The 15,582-nt window shown below is 45.8% G+C and overlaps 2 protein-coding genes across 3 annotated transcripts in view; one reads left to right on the forward strand and one right to left on the reverse strand.

Moving 5' to 3' along the window:
* The first annotated feature begins 82 nt into the window (after positions 1-82).
* DYNLT1 (dynein light chain Tctex-type 1) lies at positions 83-7,334 on the forward strand. Of its 2 annotated transcripts, XM_074368073.1 has the most exons (5): positions 83-197; positions 2,978-3,019; positions 6,003-6,126; positions 6,522-6,599; positions 6,891-7,334. In XM_074368073.1, the coding sequence occupies exons 1-5, from the start codon at positions 171-173 to the stop codon at positions 6,959-6,961; spliced, it is 342 nt and encodes a 113-aa protein (XP_074224174.1). In that variant the 5' UTR covers positions 83-170; the 3' UTR covers positions 6,962-7,334. The 2 variants fall into 2 exon arrangements, with proteins under 2 accessions (XP_074224174.1, XP_074224175.1); XM_074368074.1 differs by lacking the exon at positions 6,891-7,334 and having other exon boundaries at positions 6,542-6,597.
* A 1,001-nt stretch (positions 7,335-8,335) lies between these two features.
* The window catches only part of TMEM181 (transmembrane protein 181), a 50,679-nt gene continuing 43,432 nt past the window's right edge, over positions 8,336-15,582 (reverse strand). Inside the window, exons 14-17 of the mRNA XM_074368072.1 lie at positions 14,110-14,192; positions 12,957-13,046; positions 12,086-12,152; positions 8,336-11,676 (exon numbers count right to left, since the gene is read on the reverse strand). Of these exons, the coding sequence (XP_074224173.1) occupies positions 11,598-11,676; positions 12,086-12,152; positions 12,957-13,046; positions 14,110-14,192 (319 nt within the window). The 3' untranslated portion in view covers positions 8,336-11,597. The remainder of the gene's footprint in view (positions 11,677-12,085; positions 12,153-12,956; positions 13,047-14,109; positions 14,193-15,582) is intronic.

The following is a 15,582-nucleotide window of genomic DNA, read 5'->3' on the forward strand; positions in this document are numbered from 1 at the left end:
CCGCCGGGACCCGCCCGGGCAGCACCGCCTTCAAGGGAAGGGCGGTGCCCTAGAGGGGGTGGGCGGGGCCCTGGGGGGCGGGGCCCGCCTCGCGCACGAGAGGCGGGGTCTGAGTGCGCCTGCGCAGTGGGCTCTACTCAGGGAGGCGGCGGCGACGCGCAGGAGGAAAGATGGAAGACTACCAGGCTACCGAGGAGGTAACTGCCGGGTCGGCGACGGGAAGGGTGGAGGCCAGGAGTTCCGGGTGCGGTGGGCGGCGGCAGCCAGGGGCGTGTGCAGGCACCCGAGCCGCGTCCGGCCGAGGGCGGCGGCCGTCCCCGGCGCAGGCTGACGGCACCCGCTCCCTGCCAGGCGCTTCGCGGTGACCCCCAGCCCGGCCGGCTCAGGGCGTCGTCGCCCTGCCCGGGGCGGGGCTCGGGGGCGGGGCGTGCAGGGGTCTCCCTGCGCGGCAGTGCCCGCCCCTGGTTCCTCCAGGAGGCGGCTCCGCAGCCCTGGGACGCGATATTCCGGGGTCCCGGGCGGGAGCACCCCCAGCCGCGCCCTCTCGCGCCCCCGGGGCCCCCGGCCAGCGGCGCCCCCGACCCCGGCGGAGCGCCGTCACTCGCTCCCTTTATTCCGCGGTGCAGACCCCGCCTTGGGTTGGGGAGACTCAAGGCCGCTCGTGCGTCTGCTGGTAGATACCTTCACGCGACTCTCGAGTGACATGCATGCGGGACCCACACGTACAGTTACATCTCAAGTCCCTTCAGTCACGGGTTTGATGCTCAGGCTGTGGGCAAAGTGCAGAAGTGTACGGTAGGAGAACCTGCCTTTGTCTTGGATCCCACACCTGTTCTCCAGCACTGTGTTCACTCCCACCAAGGCCCCGTCACTTACATTTCAGTTGAGTTTGAGATGTCAGTAAGATAGCTCCTATTTGTGGAGGAAAAAAATAATCTCTTATTGCCTCAAGCGGAATACATTCATGGTAACAGTGCTGCTAAATGGCTTTCCTTCAAGCTTACGAGCATTCAGGGAATATAGTTGATGGGTCCTGCAGGATAGTTGCCCATTTTCTTCTTGCTAAATAAATACTTGTTGTTGAAATACAAATTCAGTCCTAGGTATTATGCAGCCTGTAAGAAATAAAAGCCGTAGATCATTTGATAAGGTTTGATATTTTACTATTTTTGAAATTTAGTTTAAGCAGGAATGTTTTGCGGGGGGGAAATATATATATATATAATATACATATATACACATATATGTATAGCTTAAGAATTGATCTTAGAGTTTCATTTTTAATCTAATTTCCTAACTAGCACAGACTTTCTTTGGCAGTGGCATCAGTGTTTGAATACTGGTAGCAACCAAGTGAATAATTAGGAGAAACCATGGTTCCGGAGCAACTAGCTAAGGAAAAGCTTTTCCCTGTAAACGAATATAATATTGGAAAATGGCTTGTATTTTAGGAATATTGAATAAAACTTTAAGAAAGGAAATGGCAATGTAGAGGAAGCCCTTAACACCGGCATTTTAATACTCTGCATTCTAATTCTGGCTCTGACCAATGAGGTGGCTAAGTGACTTCATTATTCCAGATCTCAGTTGAGTATCTGAGAAATGAAGGGGCTGAACAGAGTGATCGGTGTTTTACACAAGATAAAGCCCTGGGAGGCTGAGACCATGATTACCTTTCTAGTAGTCCTGCCTTAGGTATTTGCTAGTTCACGCCACTCCTCCTAACAGCCTCTGCGTCCTCTGACTTCAGGTAGATGCCTGGATCTTTGTAACTGTACTCTCGGCTCATTGCTCATCTTTCCTGTAGAAGCTGAAACTGTCCAGTGGATTCTGTACCGCTGCCGTACTTTCCACTTTTGTCTATAGGAATGCCCCTCACCCCTTTTCCATGTTTTAACCACATGGAAAGTTATAGGGGCTTTCCTGTATAGTTTAGGATCACTGAAGCCTCTTGGGAGGATCCTTTAAACTTCAAGAAATAATGCAATTTCTTTAAGATAATGCTAATTTTCATTAACTTGGTATGCTGGCTTTGTCTCCCAAGTATGACTTCTGAGTATAGCAAGCGAGGGGGCTTCAGGCAGTCAGCTCTTGCTCCTCCTGGAAAGAAAGGGGCATGGCTAGAACCAGGCCACAGTGTTCAGCAGCCCAGCAGGAAGGAAAACCCCCACCAGAAGTGGGGCTCTCTGCCTGTATTCTACCTGGATGCACATTGACTGAGGGCCTGGGGCTGCCCCTTGAAAGGCATTTCCAGAGCTCAGGAAAGGAAGTTCCCACGACTCCAGGTACCTTGTACCCACTCAGATGTACCATATGTAAAAAGAAAGGAAAAAAAAACTGTTTATAAACTCTTGGCACCAGATTTCTGCTGGCAGTCCAACTCATCTTGACGCGCTGGTGCGAAACTGCTGTGCTGGCCTTTGGTTGTGTGGCCCTCAAGTAGGACAGCACTGAGAAGGAAAATATTAACAGCAAATAGTAAAATCATTGTGAATTTTACCACTAATAGTGGTTAAAAACAAACAAACAAAAAACCCAAACATCTTAAGTTTCAAGCTTCCTGATCAGTTTACATCAGGGAAAGAAAGTAATTTATGCAAAAGTCAAGTAACTCATTAAACTTCTGTATCAGTGATCCTAGCAGCCAGTTGAAATGGACAGAGGGATTGAATTTTAGTTTAAAGTGAAGTCAGTCTTTGGGGTCATGGAATGATTAAAACAAAACAAAAACCATTTAAATTATATATATGTATTCTAAGTCTCCTGACTGCCTCTCACTAGCTCTGTGGTCCTCAGAGCTGCTTTAATGTTTTTGAGTCTCTTTGTAATGTTTTCCTCAGTAAAATGAACAGCCTGGTTAGATTATTTCAAAGGTCTTAATTTCTAAATTATGTTCATTACCTAAATTTGCATTGATCAATGCAGTGGAAAAGGATCTTTTAGATCAATCAAGCTGAACTACTTTTCTTCCTTACAGACCACTTTTGTTGTTGATGAAGTGAGCAACATTGTAAAAGAGGTAAGAGAAGAAACGCTTCCTAAAAAAGGAGTGTTTGATTAATGGCTTGTATGAGTGAAAATAATGTGTTTTAAATACTGTCTTGGAATTGTTTCAACTGAGCCTGTGTTTTGTCATTTCAAATAACAGTTTTTATTTCAGTGAATATCTAGATAAGAATTACTCCCATATTATGTAAATTATATATTTTAAATGAGACAGGAAATTTTGCTAGCATTATTGCTGAATGTTACTAAGGCTTGATTCTATAACCTCTTAGCATAAAAGGTGCATGGTATACAAATAAATGTTCTTAGTGCTTAATGAAAAGTGACTATTAAAAAACTGAACAACTTCCATTTACTCAAGACCCATGATCAGTTGGGGCTTATTTTTCTTACATTCCTAAACCACCCACTTTATCGAACATGGTGCCTCCCTTAGATGATGAGAAGGAGTCAAAAAAGGCTGTTGTTCACTCATTCAAAAATATGTATCAAGAGGACATGCAGGAGGCTGTCGTGCAGGGAGTTTACAGAATAGGGGAGGGGAGGGCCAACGTTTATCAAATAATTACACTCAAAAATGTAAACCTGCATTCCCTGATGGTAACTGGCACAGTATATGGTGCTTTGAGGGGTTAACCCAGCTAGTTAGTTCAGAGCTGAAATCTGGAGAAAATAGAAGTAGTGTTAACTCAGTGAAAAGAGGGGGACAGACATTCTGGGCAGTGGACAAATGCAAAGGCCCTGTGGTCCGGAGTGTGCCTGGTGTGTGTGAGGGACTGGAACGAGGTAGATGTGGCTGGACTAGTGCAGAGCGCTGGGGGAGCCTGGGGCAGGAACGTGGCCAGAAACATTTTCCTAGTCAGTCCCCCCCATCCCTACATTGACCACAGATAGTGAAGTCTGAGCACAGTGAAGCCAATGGCTAAAAGATAGCCCTTAGATGATCTAAGGTTAACAGTACCATTTGAGGTTATGTATGTGATTTGGAATTGACTTTAATGCAGATTATTATTAATACAAACTATTGACTAATGCCAGAGTAATAAAGAACCACAACCTACTTTTGTGAATATCATCAAAAAGCAGAGTGGTTTTGTTCTACCATATGTATTCAACATCAGGCATGATTTTCTAGTTGCTTTGTAGGGTCTGTAACATTTCCTTTTCATTGTTTTTCAAAAAACAGTGTTTCTGGTGGGAAGGGATAAATTGGGAATTTGAAATTTCCACCTCTGGGAGAGTGATGGAAGTGTTAGCTATCTTGATTGTGGTGGTGGTTTCATTGGTGTATACATCTATCAAAATCCATCAGATTGTACATCTGAAATATGTGTAGTTTACTGTACAGGAATCATACCACAAAAAAAAGGTGTTAAAAATAATAAATAAATTATGATAATAAATATTCAAAACAAAACAAACAAAAACTGGTGTTTCATGCAAACACAGCAGGAGGATGGGTGAATTGCACCAGGCCTGGGAGAAGTAGAGTTGGTTGGTTGCGACATCTCCTCGGGCCTCACTTGTTTTGAATTATCTTTGACTTGGTTCCCAGGCAGCAAGTACAGTCGCGAGCAGACCTTCCAAGTCTCCATGGAAGCATGGAGTAATACTGCAGTGTTACTTTCACATGATCACCAGCCTCAACAGCTTTTTTTTTTTTTTTTGGCTCCTGGCAATAGATTAATTCTGTACTATTTTAAGTGTTGGGTAATAGTAAATTCGGATGGGTCCAAAATTAGAGGAGGGTTTTCTTCCCTCCCTGAAAAACAATCATTCCGAAGTGTGTGTGGAGAGAGTTGCCAGTTAGAGGTTTAGCCTGAGTGCATACCCTGGTCCCTTGGAACCTGGAGCTCCTGTGCCCCAGCCCCACGGTAAGCTCCGAGCTGGGGAGGGGGCGAGACAGGCAAAGAAGGGGAAGAAGGAGCTGTGATAATGGGGGATGGAGAGCCAGAGACCACTCAGAGTCCCAGGATGACTAGGAATTTTTACAGGTAAAAATCAGGGCGTGACTGTAGGTAGCTTTTTGTTCCTCAAAACCCAGATCACTGGGCTCAGGCCCCAAGCTGTAGACCCCAATCTATCACCATAGTGTACAACTCAGATCCTGGGACTTTTTTTCTACATGTCTGAGGACAGAACATGGCCCTCACTGAATGTTGTTATTTTAGGTCATAATTATCATTAAAAACTATTTTCCAGCTTCAGCACAAGTTAGAAAAGGGGTAGAGAAGAAAGCTGCTTAGAAGCAGGCACACTGGCATCAACATAAAAGGCCCAGAAAATCATAAAATGGGAATATTGTCACTACCAACTGAACTAGGAGTACGGCAAGGAACCACGTGTATTCCTCAATAACTCTTGAAGCGTACAGTGGTACAGTGTGAACCCTCCCCAGAATGCAGCACAGAAAGGAAGACAAGGAACTTCATAACAAAGAAGAAGATCATCACCAACTTAAAATAAGTTTTGGAATGTGTAGAGAAGTTCTTTAGTTTTCTGAAAAATGTACTTTTGTGATAACATATTCCCAGAAAATGCTAGATAAAGGAAGTATTTGTAAATACAAGATTATTCGGATAGATTTGTACATGGTTAGTTGTACAACCAATAAAGATTCCTCTTTCTACTGTACTTTTAAGAAAAGACTGGGCAAAGGAAAATATTTTCTAGCCTCAGTAGGAAGAAAATGCATTGCTTATCTCCAGATACTAATCACAACAGTGAAAATTAAATAGTCAAAATGTTTAAAAAATGACAGATGCTATATAATTATGTGTTTCAAAAATGAATATAAAACTTAAATAAAATACAGCACTGTTGAAAAAGGTGTATTTGTGAAGGAGTCCTCACAGCTACAAAGCACCTTACACTGTATGCAAATTGTGCTGGAGCAGTTCTGGGGGCGGTGCCAAGTGTACCGCCCGCAGTCCTCACTGCAAGGTCAGAGTTTGGGTGTGTCCTCCTAACGGGGATGTCCGTGCTTTGTCTTCTAGGCCATAGAAAGTGCCATCGGTGGCAATGCCTATCAACACAGCAAAGTGAACCAATGGACCACAAATGTAGTAGAACAAACTTTAAGCCAACTCACCAAGCTGGGGAAACCATTCAAATACATCGGTAATGAAATGTTGCTTCTCATTTGTATTGGTGGTGGTGCTTAAATACTGGTCAGAGGAGTGTGTGGTGTCAGGAGACAGCAGTGTGGCAGCACAGGGCCTGACCTCAAAGGAAGCTCCTGGTAGGAGCAGGTCACTTGTCTTGTGCACACGACCACCGCCCGTGTGGCTGCTGGAACCACCGCAGGGCACGTTGCTGGATTCCGCGGCATTTCAGATCAGGTGCTTTTAGAACAAGTGTGGTGACATGTCAATGTCGTAGGACCAGGCATTCTACCCCTAGCATTTTTAGCATGAATGTCAGCCACGTGATCTACACGTACACCCTGAAAGTGGACAAAAAGAAATTTGTGTTGCCAAGTAGATTTCTCTAATAAAAGTTTGTTTTAATTGAAGTGACCTGTGTTATCATGCAGAAGAACGGAGCGGGGTTACACACGGCAAGTTCCTGCTTCTGGGACAGCTCTACTGACGGTACGGTTTTCATTCCTATTGTGGCGGCTTGTCGTGGGCATTTCCCTGGAGGCTCTGCAGTGCCTGGACCTTGCTGAGGTCTAGATTATTCAAAGCAGTGTTTTATGAAGTGTGTGCTTGGATGTTTCATGTCTTTGAATGTATGTTAATTAGAGTCACCTTTTAAAACATTTTACTGAAGAGACTGGCCAGTCTTTGCCACAGAGAGGTAGGTGCTTGAATGCTTAGCCTGTGAGAGATCTGAAGTCCCCGCTCTTCCCAGTTCTCAGCCCGCCCGCCTCTTCCCCGCAGGGAGCTGCACCGTGCGATGGGAGAACAAGACCATGTACTGCATCGTCAGCGCCTTCGGACTGTCTATCTGACCGCCTCGCCCAGCCCGTGACCGCTCTCCTTTTGTCTCAGCCTTTCTCCTCCACCTTCTAACCACCAGCCATCTATTCACTGAACCCCTTTCTCATTCTCTTTAAGTGTGTTTTTGGGCACTCTCAAAATGTAGAGAAAAAACCAAATAACTGCACTGTTCTGTGAGCAGCACAGCTACGTCAGAGGACTGGCTCACTGGAGGCAGGCCGGAGCCTTGACTGCCGCTCGTCTTAACTCTGATTATCTCTCTCCAAAGGTGCTAAAAGCCGACATCTGCTAGTGTGGACTTTCTCTACTTTCTGAAATGATTCAAATACACTAATTTTCCATACTTTGTACTTTTGTTAGAATAATAAATTATTCCAATTTAAAGTTTGTGTTTTCTTCATAGTCTGAATAGTGTCACAAATGAACTCTCCATATTTAGTTACTGGCTTTAGAATCTATAAAACTAAAAAACAGGAAAAGAAAAGTTACAATTCAGCTTTGGTCCGTTCCAATACAGTGATTTGCTAATTCACCCATGGGACCAGATCCTGACTGCTTGGCTGTGTTCTGGTCGGATTTCTGCCCCTGGACATAGTACCTTTCACTCTCAAGTGCCTCTCTTCCAGAGCTTAAGGGCTGGGAAGTGGACAAGCTGGCTGTGTTCCGTTAGCTGGAGCACGCTAACCCACACACTCAACCCAGACCTGCAACACTATAACCTCTATTCCCACGTTCTCTAATTTTCAGTTAAAAAAAAATTTTTGGTACTTTAGGGCTTACAAAGTGCTTTCACAATCATTCATTTTGTGTCCACAACAATTAGGCCATTATTTATGCATCAGAAAAGGTGTCTAGAGGTTACTTGACTGATTTAAAGTAACATACAAGTATATCACTTACATGTGGAATCGAAGAAAATGACACCAGTGAACTTACTTACAAAACAGAAACAGACCCATAGACATTGAAAACAAATTTACAGTTACCAAAGTGGGAGAGATAAATTGGGAGTTCGGGATTAGCAGATACAAACTACTATATATAAAATAAACAAGGTCCTACCTGTGTAACACAGGGAACTATATTCGTTTGTAATAACCAACAATGAAGAAGAATATATACATATGTATAACTGAATCACTATGCTGTACAGCAGAAACTACATTGTAAATCAACTACATACTTCAATTAAAGAAGGCACATCCCAGTGAGTGGGGAGGTGGGTCTGTGACCTCATCTTCTATGCTCGTCCATGGGTCATGTTAACACAGCAGTAACTCACTTTTGCATCCACGTGCAAAAGTGAAAAAAGCCCTGCTCTTGCTGCCTGGATGGTCGAATTAACTCCATGTACAGAGAGCAGACAAAAATAAGATACATAAAGATCAAATATTAAACATTTTATTAACACCTACCAGAAAATTAGTCTCCTAATGAAGCCATTCCCAAAGTGTAAATTTGCCATAAATAAACATTTATTTACTTTGATTATAATGATCATTCTGTGATCAAGTGTTACTGTGCTCACTGACACAGTTCCAAGATTTCATACATAGCATATCTTTCCTTTTGAGCTTAAAGTTCAGAGTTACTTTACAAATATTTACAGTTTTTTTTGTAAAAAGGCAGTTTTCAGTAGCAGAAAATCCTCTTTCATAGTATGGTTGTGTTACCAGTTTATCTGAAACATGTCAAATCAAGATAAACAGGGTAATAAGATGTGACAGACTCCAGCAACTTCCCCTTGGCCTGCAGAAAAGAGTTGTACCTTTGTTTTTCAAAAGTCTAGCCTCTAAGGCAACTGGTTTCTAAAACCCTCAAAATAAATAAACATACTTTAGTGTTTTAAGTTGTCTTCACTGAACGTCCCTCTTAATCATCCCTTCTATGAGCGTCTGTGTTTTCCCCTGTGAGAAGGATTCCAGGAAAGAAGTGACCACATTTTAACCTGTTGAACATAACTGCACCTTCAGTAAACAGTCCATGGACTACCTGAGGCTGGTGACATTCATCCTGTAACCTGCTCGTGTAGCAGGTTGGGTTTACATAATATATTGAAACTTTTATTGCAATCTGTAATTATGTACAGGAGCAGTCTTACAAACCTTGAATATGTTTTTTTATACCCCCTTCTTTAGCCTTTCAAATGGGGTTTAAAAGAGAAAACTGCCATCATTTCACTGCTTTAAAGATTTAATAATAAATCAAGAGGACCTTTATCCACATGGATAATGAAGCTCTCCCTAGGGAAACTGAAATGCCTCTGGTCATCTTCCAGGTTCCCCTAGACTGGACCAGCATAAAAATTATCCCAAAGATGATGTTATTCAAGCCATTACCATGGAAGAACTAAAGTCAGCCCTTTGAATTTATAACTTAACTTTGCAAAACTTTGATACCCTCCAAGACAAAAAAAAAAATTCTTGCTACTATCTGAAGTTTCTGGCAGACTTTAGTGTTCTAACCTAATATCTATGGCACATGTAATACATGCTAAATGCTATATACTTTAAGCAAATTTTTACATGGAAGGTGTAATCTGTTGATACATATGATACACCAGAGAAGAGAAACTGAAAATGCATGACTTAATAAAAAAACATTCCCCCCTTACTTTCTTTTGTGAATTTTTCATTGTTTCCAACTTAGTTACAAAAAGTAAATAAATACACCTGTATTTTTCATTTCACTGACTTGATACCATTAAGAATTAATGTGTGAAGATATCAGTCATCAGTTAATAATTACACTACAGGACAAGGACAAGCTTTAAAAATGCCTAGTGAGTACAGCTAAATGCCTCAGATATTTACATTTACTGGTAACAGCATTCCAAATTATGGACAATTATTTTATAATGATTAAAACTTGTAAACTATATTATACTAGAATACATTAATCAGCACAAGTAAGTCTTCATCAATTTACATAGTTATTTATAGTTAATATAAGCTGTAAAATTTGGTAATGGAAAATTTTTTCAATACCTCTGGATGCACAGAATCAAAAAACGTAATCACATCATTGCAAATGTAAAAACCATGTAAACTTGAATTACCCTTGCAATAATACAGTTGTTTTAATTCAAACATTCTTATTTACAAGGTTTTAAAAACAAATATAAATGGAATTCATATTAAAGGTACATTAGCATTAAAATTTTAATTAAAAAGAAAGATACGAAGTCATAATGAGTAGTCTCTCATGAACCTCCAGGAGTTCCCAGCACTACCAACAGTGGAACAGAACCTTTAGGTATGAGTGGTGACTTGAGAGTTAATGCATAGATGGAGAAAATGCAGGTGCTGTTTGCAGAGGGGAATAATCACATCCCATACCTTTGTTTCTGCCAAGATGGCATTGATCAGGATGTCTGCAACCATCACATGTAAACAATTCAAGAGGGGTACTATTGTGCCTGTCCAAGGAAAAGCAAAGGAGGTATCTATACCAGACTCCTATACTTAGTCAATGAAAAGAAAGGAAGTGGAAATCTCCAGGGCTTTCTACAATGCTGCAGATTCAGCGGCTCCAGGAGACTTCCACAGAGCAATTCATCTGGTCACTCGACCACCACGGGCGGGAATGATTCCCAGCAAGTTACCTTCTGCCAGAGATGTTCCTCCGTAAGCCATCTACAACGTGTTACTTTCTTTCATCTAGTTTCCAAATGTGAAACTGAAAAACTTGGCAATAATGAAAAAATTGTTACATCAATCACTTGTTTAGCTTTTATTTAAAAAAAAAAAAATAGAGCTCTACGGGGTATCACCTTTAACAGAGCTGCAGAAACTACTGCTTACTGGGATAGTAACGGGTACCCTCCTCCCCAGCCACAGGGACATCATTCATGTTCATGTATGTAATGCTCACACACAGTAAACCCATGCACATATGTGCACACACATAGGCCTTGGAAAACTGTGTGGGAGCAACACTCCCCACTGGAGCTGACAACTTGTCAATCACCCTCACCCTTTCCTTATGAGCCTTACCAAACCCTCCTCAGAACTCCAGACACTGGCTCTGCTCTGATGGCGGGGAAAGGCTACAACCTGCCCACCCATCTCCCTTTTCCTAAAGTGCCATTACCCCTGCACGCATTTCACAGCAGTTACCCATCACTTGAGATGCGGGGTCATCCAGACCACAGGCCACTCAGTGGGGAAGGACTGCCTTTGTGAGGCAGCCACAGAAATGGGCTTCCCTTTGAGTGTAAGGGTCAAAAACTGATTCCATGGGGCAGAGAAGAAAAGGAGGAGGAAGAGAAATGCCACCATGCTGAGGCCCTTATTCATAAGGGCTTTCCAGGAACTTGGAATTAGTAAATTTTTTAAAGTACGTAATTTCTCTATTGAAAACAGGAGTAATTTCTCCCTCGCCACTGAGGATATGCTCTCTCTCATCTTAAATCTTTGAAAAACGATTTGGCTGTTTAAACTTGTCAGTGCCTCTCTTCCCAAATAAATGCAGTCAGTCTAACAATAAATTTGGCCTAATATTTAAATTTGTCCTCAGTTTCAGTTTTCCTTCAAACAAACGTAAACAAATAAGGACCACGAAATCTCTGCTTATAAGACAAGTCTGCAGACAGGCAGGTAGAGGGGAGGCCAGGAAGCGGTCGGTCACAGCAGGGCGGCCGGGGGCTCAGTCACTCTCAGACCCCTCCTTGTACTGGGCCCGGATGGCCTGGCCGTTCTGCAGGGGCATTTCTTCGTAGTCACTCCTGTTACAAAAGAAAACTTTGATACCATTCGGCTTTCGACAGCACTTGATTTAGGCTTCTCTTCACACTGACATGAGCTCGTTTCCCAGCTTCACGATCTCCATTTCTATCACCAACTGATACCACCCACTCCTTCAACCCACTGATCTCCGGGGCCTGTCATCCAGAAGGAACTGTTCTTCCCATGGTCACCACTCACTGCCGGTGTCCAGCAAGAAGGGACACCACCCCATCTAAGCCAGAGTCATGAGCAAACAGAAAACCAGGGGCTCACGTGATGCTCCCAGGTGAAAGAAACGCGACAATACCTTGAAAATCATTTCAGAATGATTAACAGCCTTTTCCATAAACATGCAGAATCAGGCTGAGCACCCCCCAGAGGGCAGCCTTCAAGGAGACAGTGACCTACCCATAGATGACATCATCATCTGAGTCATTCAGCATGGAGAACGCAGGATTGTCTTTCAGCTGGGACTCTGAAAACCAACGCAAGCATTTTTATGTCACTACCCGGGAGAGGCAGGAGGCTGTCCCAGAAAAACGACAAGAGTTGGAAAGAGCTGGATTCAAATCCTAGCTTCTACCATTTATGATCCGTGTGACCAGAACGAGTCACTCTGTCCCTGAGCGTGTTCTCCTGTCCACAAGCCGGGGCCATGATGAGGAGTGGGAGCAGCTACCTCCTCCCAGGTCCACCCCAGGGGCAGGGCTGACAAACAGGTCAGACACCTGGATCTGCCCACCTGCTCCCTCCCACCCTTGGGCCTGAGGAAGCTTCTTGGCCTCTGGTCCATCATTTGTGAATGGGAGTAATGACCTTCACTAGGAGGGGCTGTGAGGCTCGAGAGGACCCTCCATGCAGGTGCTCTGGGAACTCCCTGAACGGAAAGCCAGGTGGCCCTGACATGCGACGCACCACCCAGGTTCCAGGAGTTCTCACCCCGCTGCACGGGGGCTGCTCTGCTTTGTTTGGGGTTTGCTCGGGGCGGGGTGGGGGGTCCATTTGGTTTTCTTTTGAACGGTCCCAGCACTAGTATTCAACAGACTTTATTCGTGGGGCTGACAGATGTAATGCTTGGGTCAGGACCCCGGCACAAGACATCCTTCCATCCTGGGCTGTTATGACAACACACGCTGTGTTCTAACTGCAGCTCAGAGCTCGCTGTTTAAACCTACCTTGTCTCTCTCTGCTAAAGAGCAGGACTGCGGATTACAGCGCCAGCACTAATGGGAACCCGGGAAGTGGGTCCTGAACCTCAGCCGGCCCCGGGGCAGCTTACCATAAAGGGCGTTCTTCGAGGGTGAGTACACAAAGGCCAAAGTGTAGAGGTAAAAGTTCAACAAGCCATAGAAAGATAAGAATTCAGCTGGTGACACAGTCAAGGGAATAAGCTGTCCCAGAACATGGTCTGTGTGGACACGCCAGCCGGCCGCTGCTCCTAACATCAGTGACTGTGAACCGCCCACCAGGACCCAGGGTCCACACCCGGACGTCAGGATGCCACAGGGCAAGCCCCCTGCCAGAGGTTACAGTGACCGTTCATGGGCACCTGTAAATCACAGGTGAACTGTGCTCTCTCCTATCCATGGAGACCTCTGGGGTGGCAGAACCTGATGTGATCAAGTTATACGCAAAGGGCAGGAAGGCCACATGGATACGGGTGAATAAAGAATGAAACAGAGAACTGGAAACAGACTCTTAATCATTCTTCACATTTTCTGGGTTACAAACCCCTTCAAGAAACTGATAAAAGTTTAGTGTGAAATGCAGTCACAAATATGTGAAAAATTGTGCATTAATTCTATGGATGTAAGTAAGGTAAGGCGCCCCATGGAAAGAACCCAAGATGTGAAGGATTAGCCCCAAAGCATCCCCTGATGGAAGCCATCACTGGAAGGGAGGTAGGGGCCATGCACTCAACCTGATCAAGCATCTGAAAGGGTTTCCTGCCCAGGCACCAGGCCTCGAGGAACCGAAGGAGGTCCCGCTGTTTGCCTCCCCTCTCTGGAGACACAGGTAAACCACCGCTGGACACACCTGGGGGACAGTAAGAGATGCCATCTGGGGGAGACAGGACCCTGGAAGCAGGCCTCAGCCTCTCCTCATGCTCTGCAGAGAGGGGTGGGCAGCCCTGGCCGGACATGAGGCTTGGAATGTCCTTTCCAGTCCCCGGGCCACTGAGCGAGAGCACAGTGCGGAGAGCAGCTGTGGGCGCTGCAGGCTTGGCCCCACCTGGTGAGACCTCGGGCACTGCCGTGCCCTGCGGGGTCTCAGAGGGCCAGACAGCAAGCCCACCTCCTGCTCAGCACCGACAGCTGTGGAGCCCCCAGGGCACGCCGTACAGGTGACCTGCCGCTTCCTGATGTTCTCAGGCCTGGAACGCTGCCCCCTCCACTAGGGTGTGTGCCTGACGTCTTTCCACAAAAGGATATAATTCTGGTAGTGAGTGGACAGTTCGGCTACAAAATTGTCTTGTAATACTTGTGCTCCGAACCTTAAATAGAGGATGACGATGCTGGAAAAAAGAGGGGCCAACATGTCAAAATATACCAAGAAACAGCACCAGCTTCACAGAACTTGTTACATTCACTTAGTCCAGTCACAATTATTTCTGCATGGAGACTCGTGCGCCTGCAAACACACATACACACACACGTGCACACACAGCCTCTGCCGCTGGTTCCTGGTCTCAGATCCAGGCGGCCCAGCTGCTGGGATGTGGACCTTGTCACAGCCTGGCATCGGGGCCCTGCGGCCCCCCGGGCACAGGCCCCTCCTTGTCTCTTACTCCCTCAGTCGTGTTGTCAGGACCACCTCCTCCAACACATCACCAGCTCCCCGGGGAGGGTCTGCTCCTCCTGGCCCTACTTCCCCTCCTCGCACAGGGGCCCACACACCTCTGCTCTGACACCCGCCCACTGATGCGCGTGACGACAGACGGCTCTGGTAACAGGAAGCCCCCTCCCTTCCCTGTGATCCACTCCCCAGTCACAGCCAGACTGAGTGTTTAATCAAATGTAAATCAGATCCCTTCACCTCCCAGCTGAAAACCCTGCAAGGATTCCCATCGCTGAGAAAAGAACCCAGGCTTTTCACGGTGGCCTACGAGGCCCAACCTGACCTCCCAGCCAGCGGCCACCCTCCCTCACGTCCCTATCTCCTGTGATGCTGCTGTCCCCGAGCCCCAGCTTCAGGCCCTCCTTCAGGCCCCAGGCCAAAGGTCACTTCCTCAGAGAGGCGCCCCCACCCACCCTACTGAAACAGCCACTTCCCTCCTGCTGTCCTCACATCCGACTGATTTCACCATGGCACTCATGTTATTTATTTACTTCTTTATCTTCCTCCACTGGAATATCAGTGCCGCCACAAGGAGAAGCCTGTCTGCCGGCTGACCAGCGCAGCCACTCCGTAAGTATTTACTGCATGAATGAATGAGTCCCCTTGAAACGTCTATGAAGAAAGATCACAAAAGCCTAACCGCTTCCAGACAGACTGTACAGAGGTCATCACAAGGAGCCGGCAGCTCCCCCCGTGGACCGGGGTGCGTGAGGGTGTGTGTGTGGGGCGAAGGTGAAGGTGTGTAAGAGAGAGGGTGTGTGGGAGTGTGTGAGGGGGCGTGTGAGAGAGAGGAGGGCTGTGAGGAGATGGGAGGAGTGCTGCATGTGTAAAAGCAGGTGAGGGCACACTTAGTGCTGAAGAGAGACTAAGTTACAACACATGCACCTCTATTTTCAGGTGAATTTAGACGCTGAATAAAACTCAAGCTCATCTGCAGTCCGGGGGGGTTCGCGTGCTTTGCTGAGCGAGGCACACGACTCCTGGAGGGCGAGGAACGAACCCAGGTGCCTGCGAGGGTCCTCCAGTCAACAAGGCTGGGACCGCAGAGCACTGGGTGCACCCACCAA

This window comes from Camelus bactrianus, chromosome 8 (genome assembly GCF_048773025.1).
Source record: "Camelus bactrianus isolate YW-2024 breed Bactrian camel chromosome 8, ASM4877302v1, whole genome shotgun sequence".
Classification (NCBI taxonomy): Eukaryota; Metazoa; Chordata; class Mammalia; order Artiodactyla; family Camelidae; genus Camelus; species Camelus bactrianus.

Bases quoted from the DNA above. Each gene is read 5' to 3' on its own strand.
- DYNLT1 (XM_074368073.1), top strand. From the start codon at position 171: ATGGAAGACTACCAGGCTACCGAGGAG. The intron at 198-2,977 runs GTAACTGCCGGG...TCTTCCTTACAG, and splicing joins ACTACCAGGCTACCGAGGAG to ACCACTTTTGTTGTTGATGA. The intron at 6,600-6,890 runs GTACGGTTTTCA...TCTTCCCCGCAG, and splicing joins CTGGGACAGCTCTACTGACG to GGAGCTGCACCGTGCGATGG.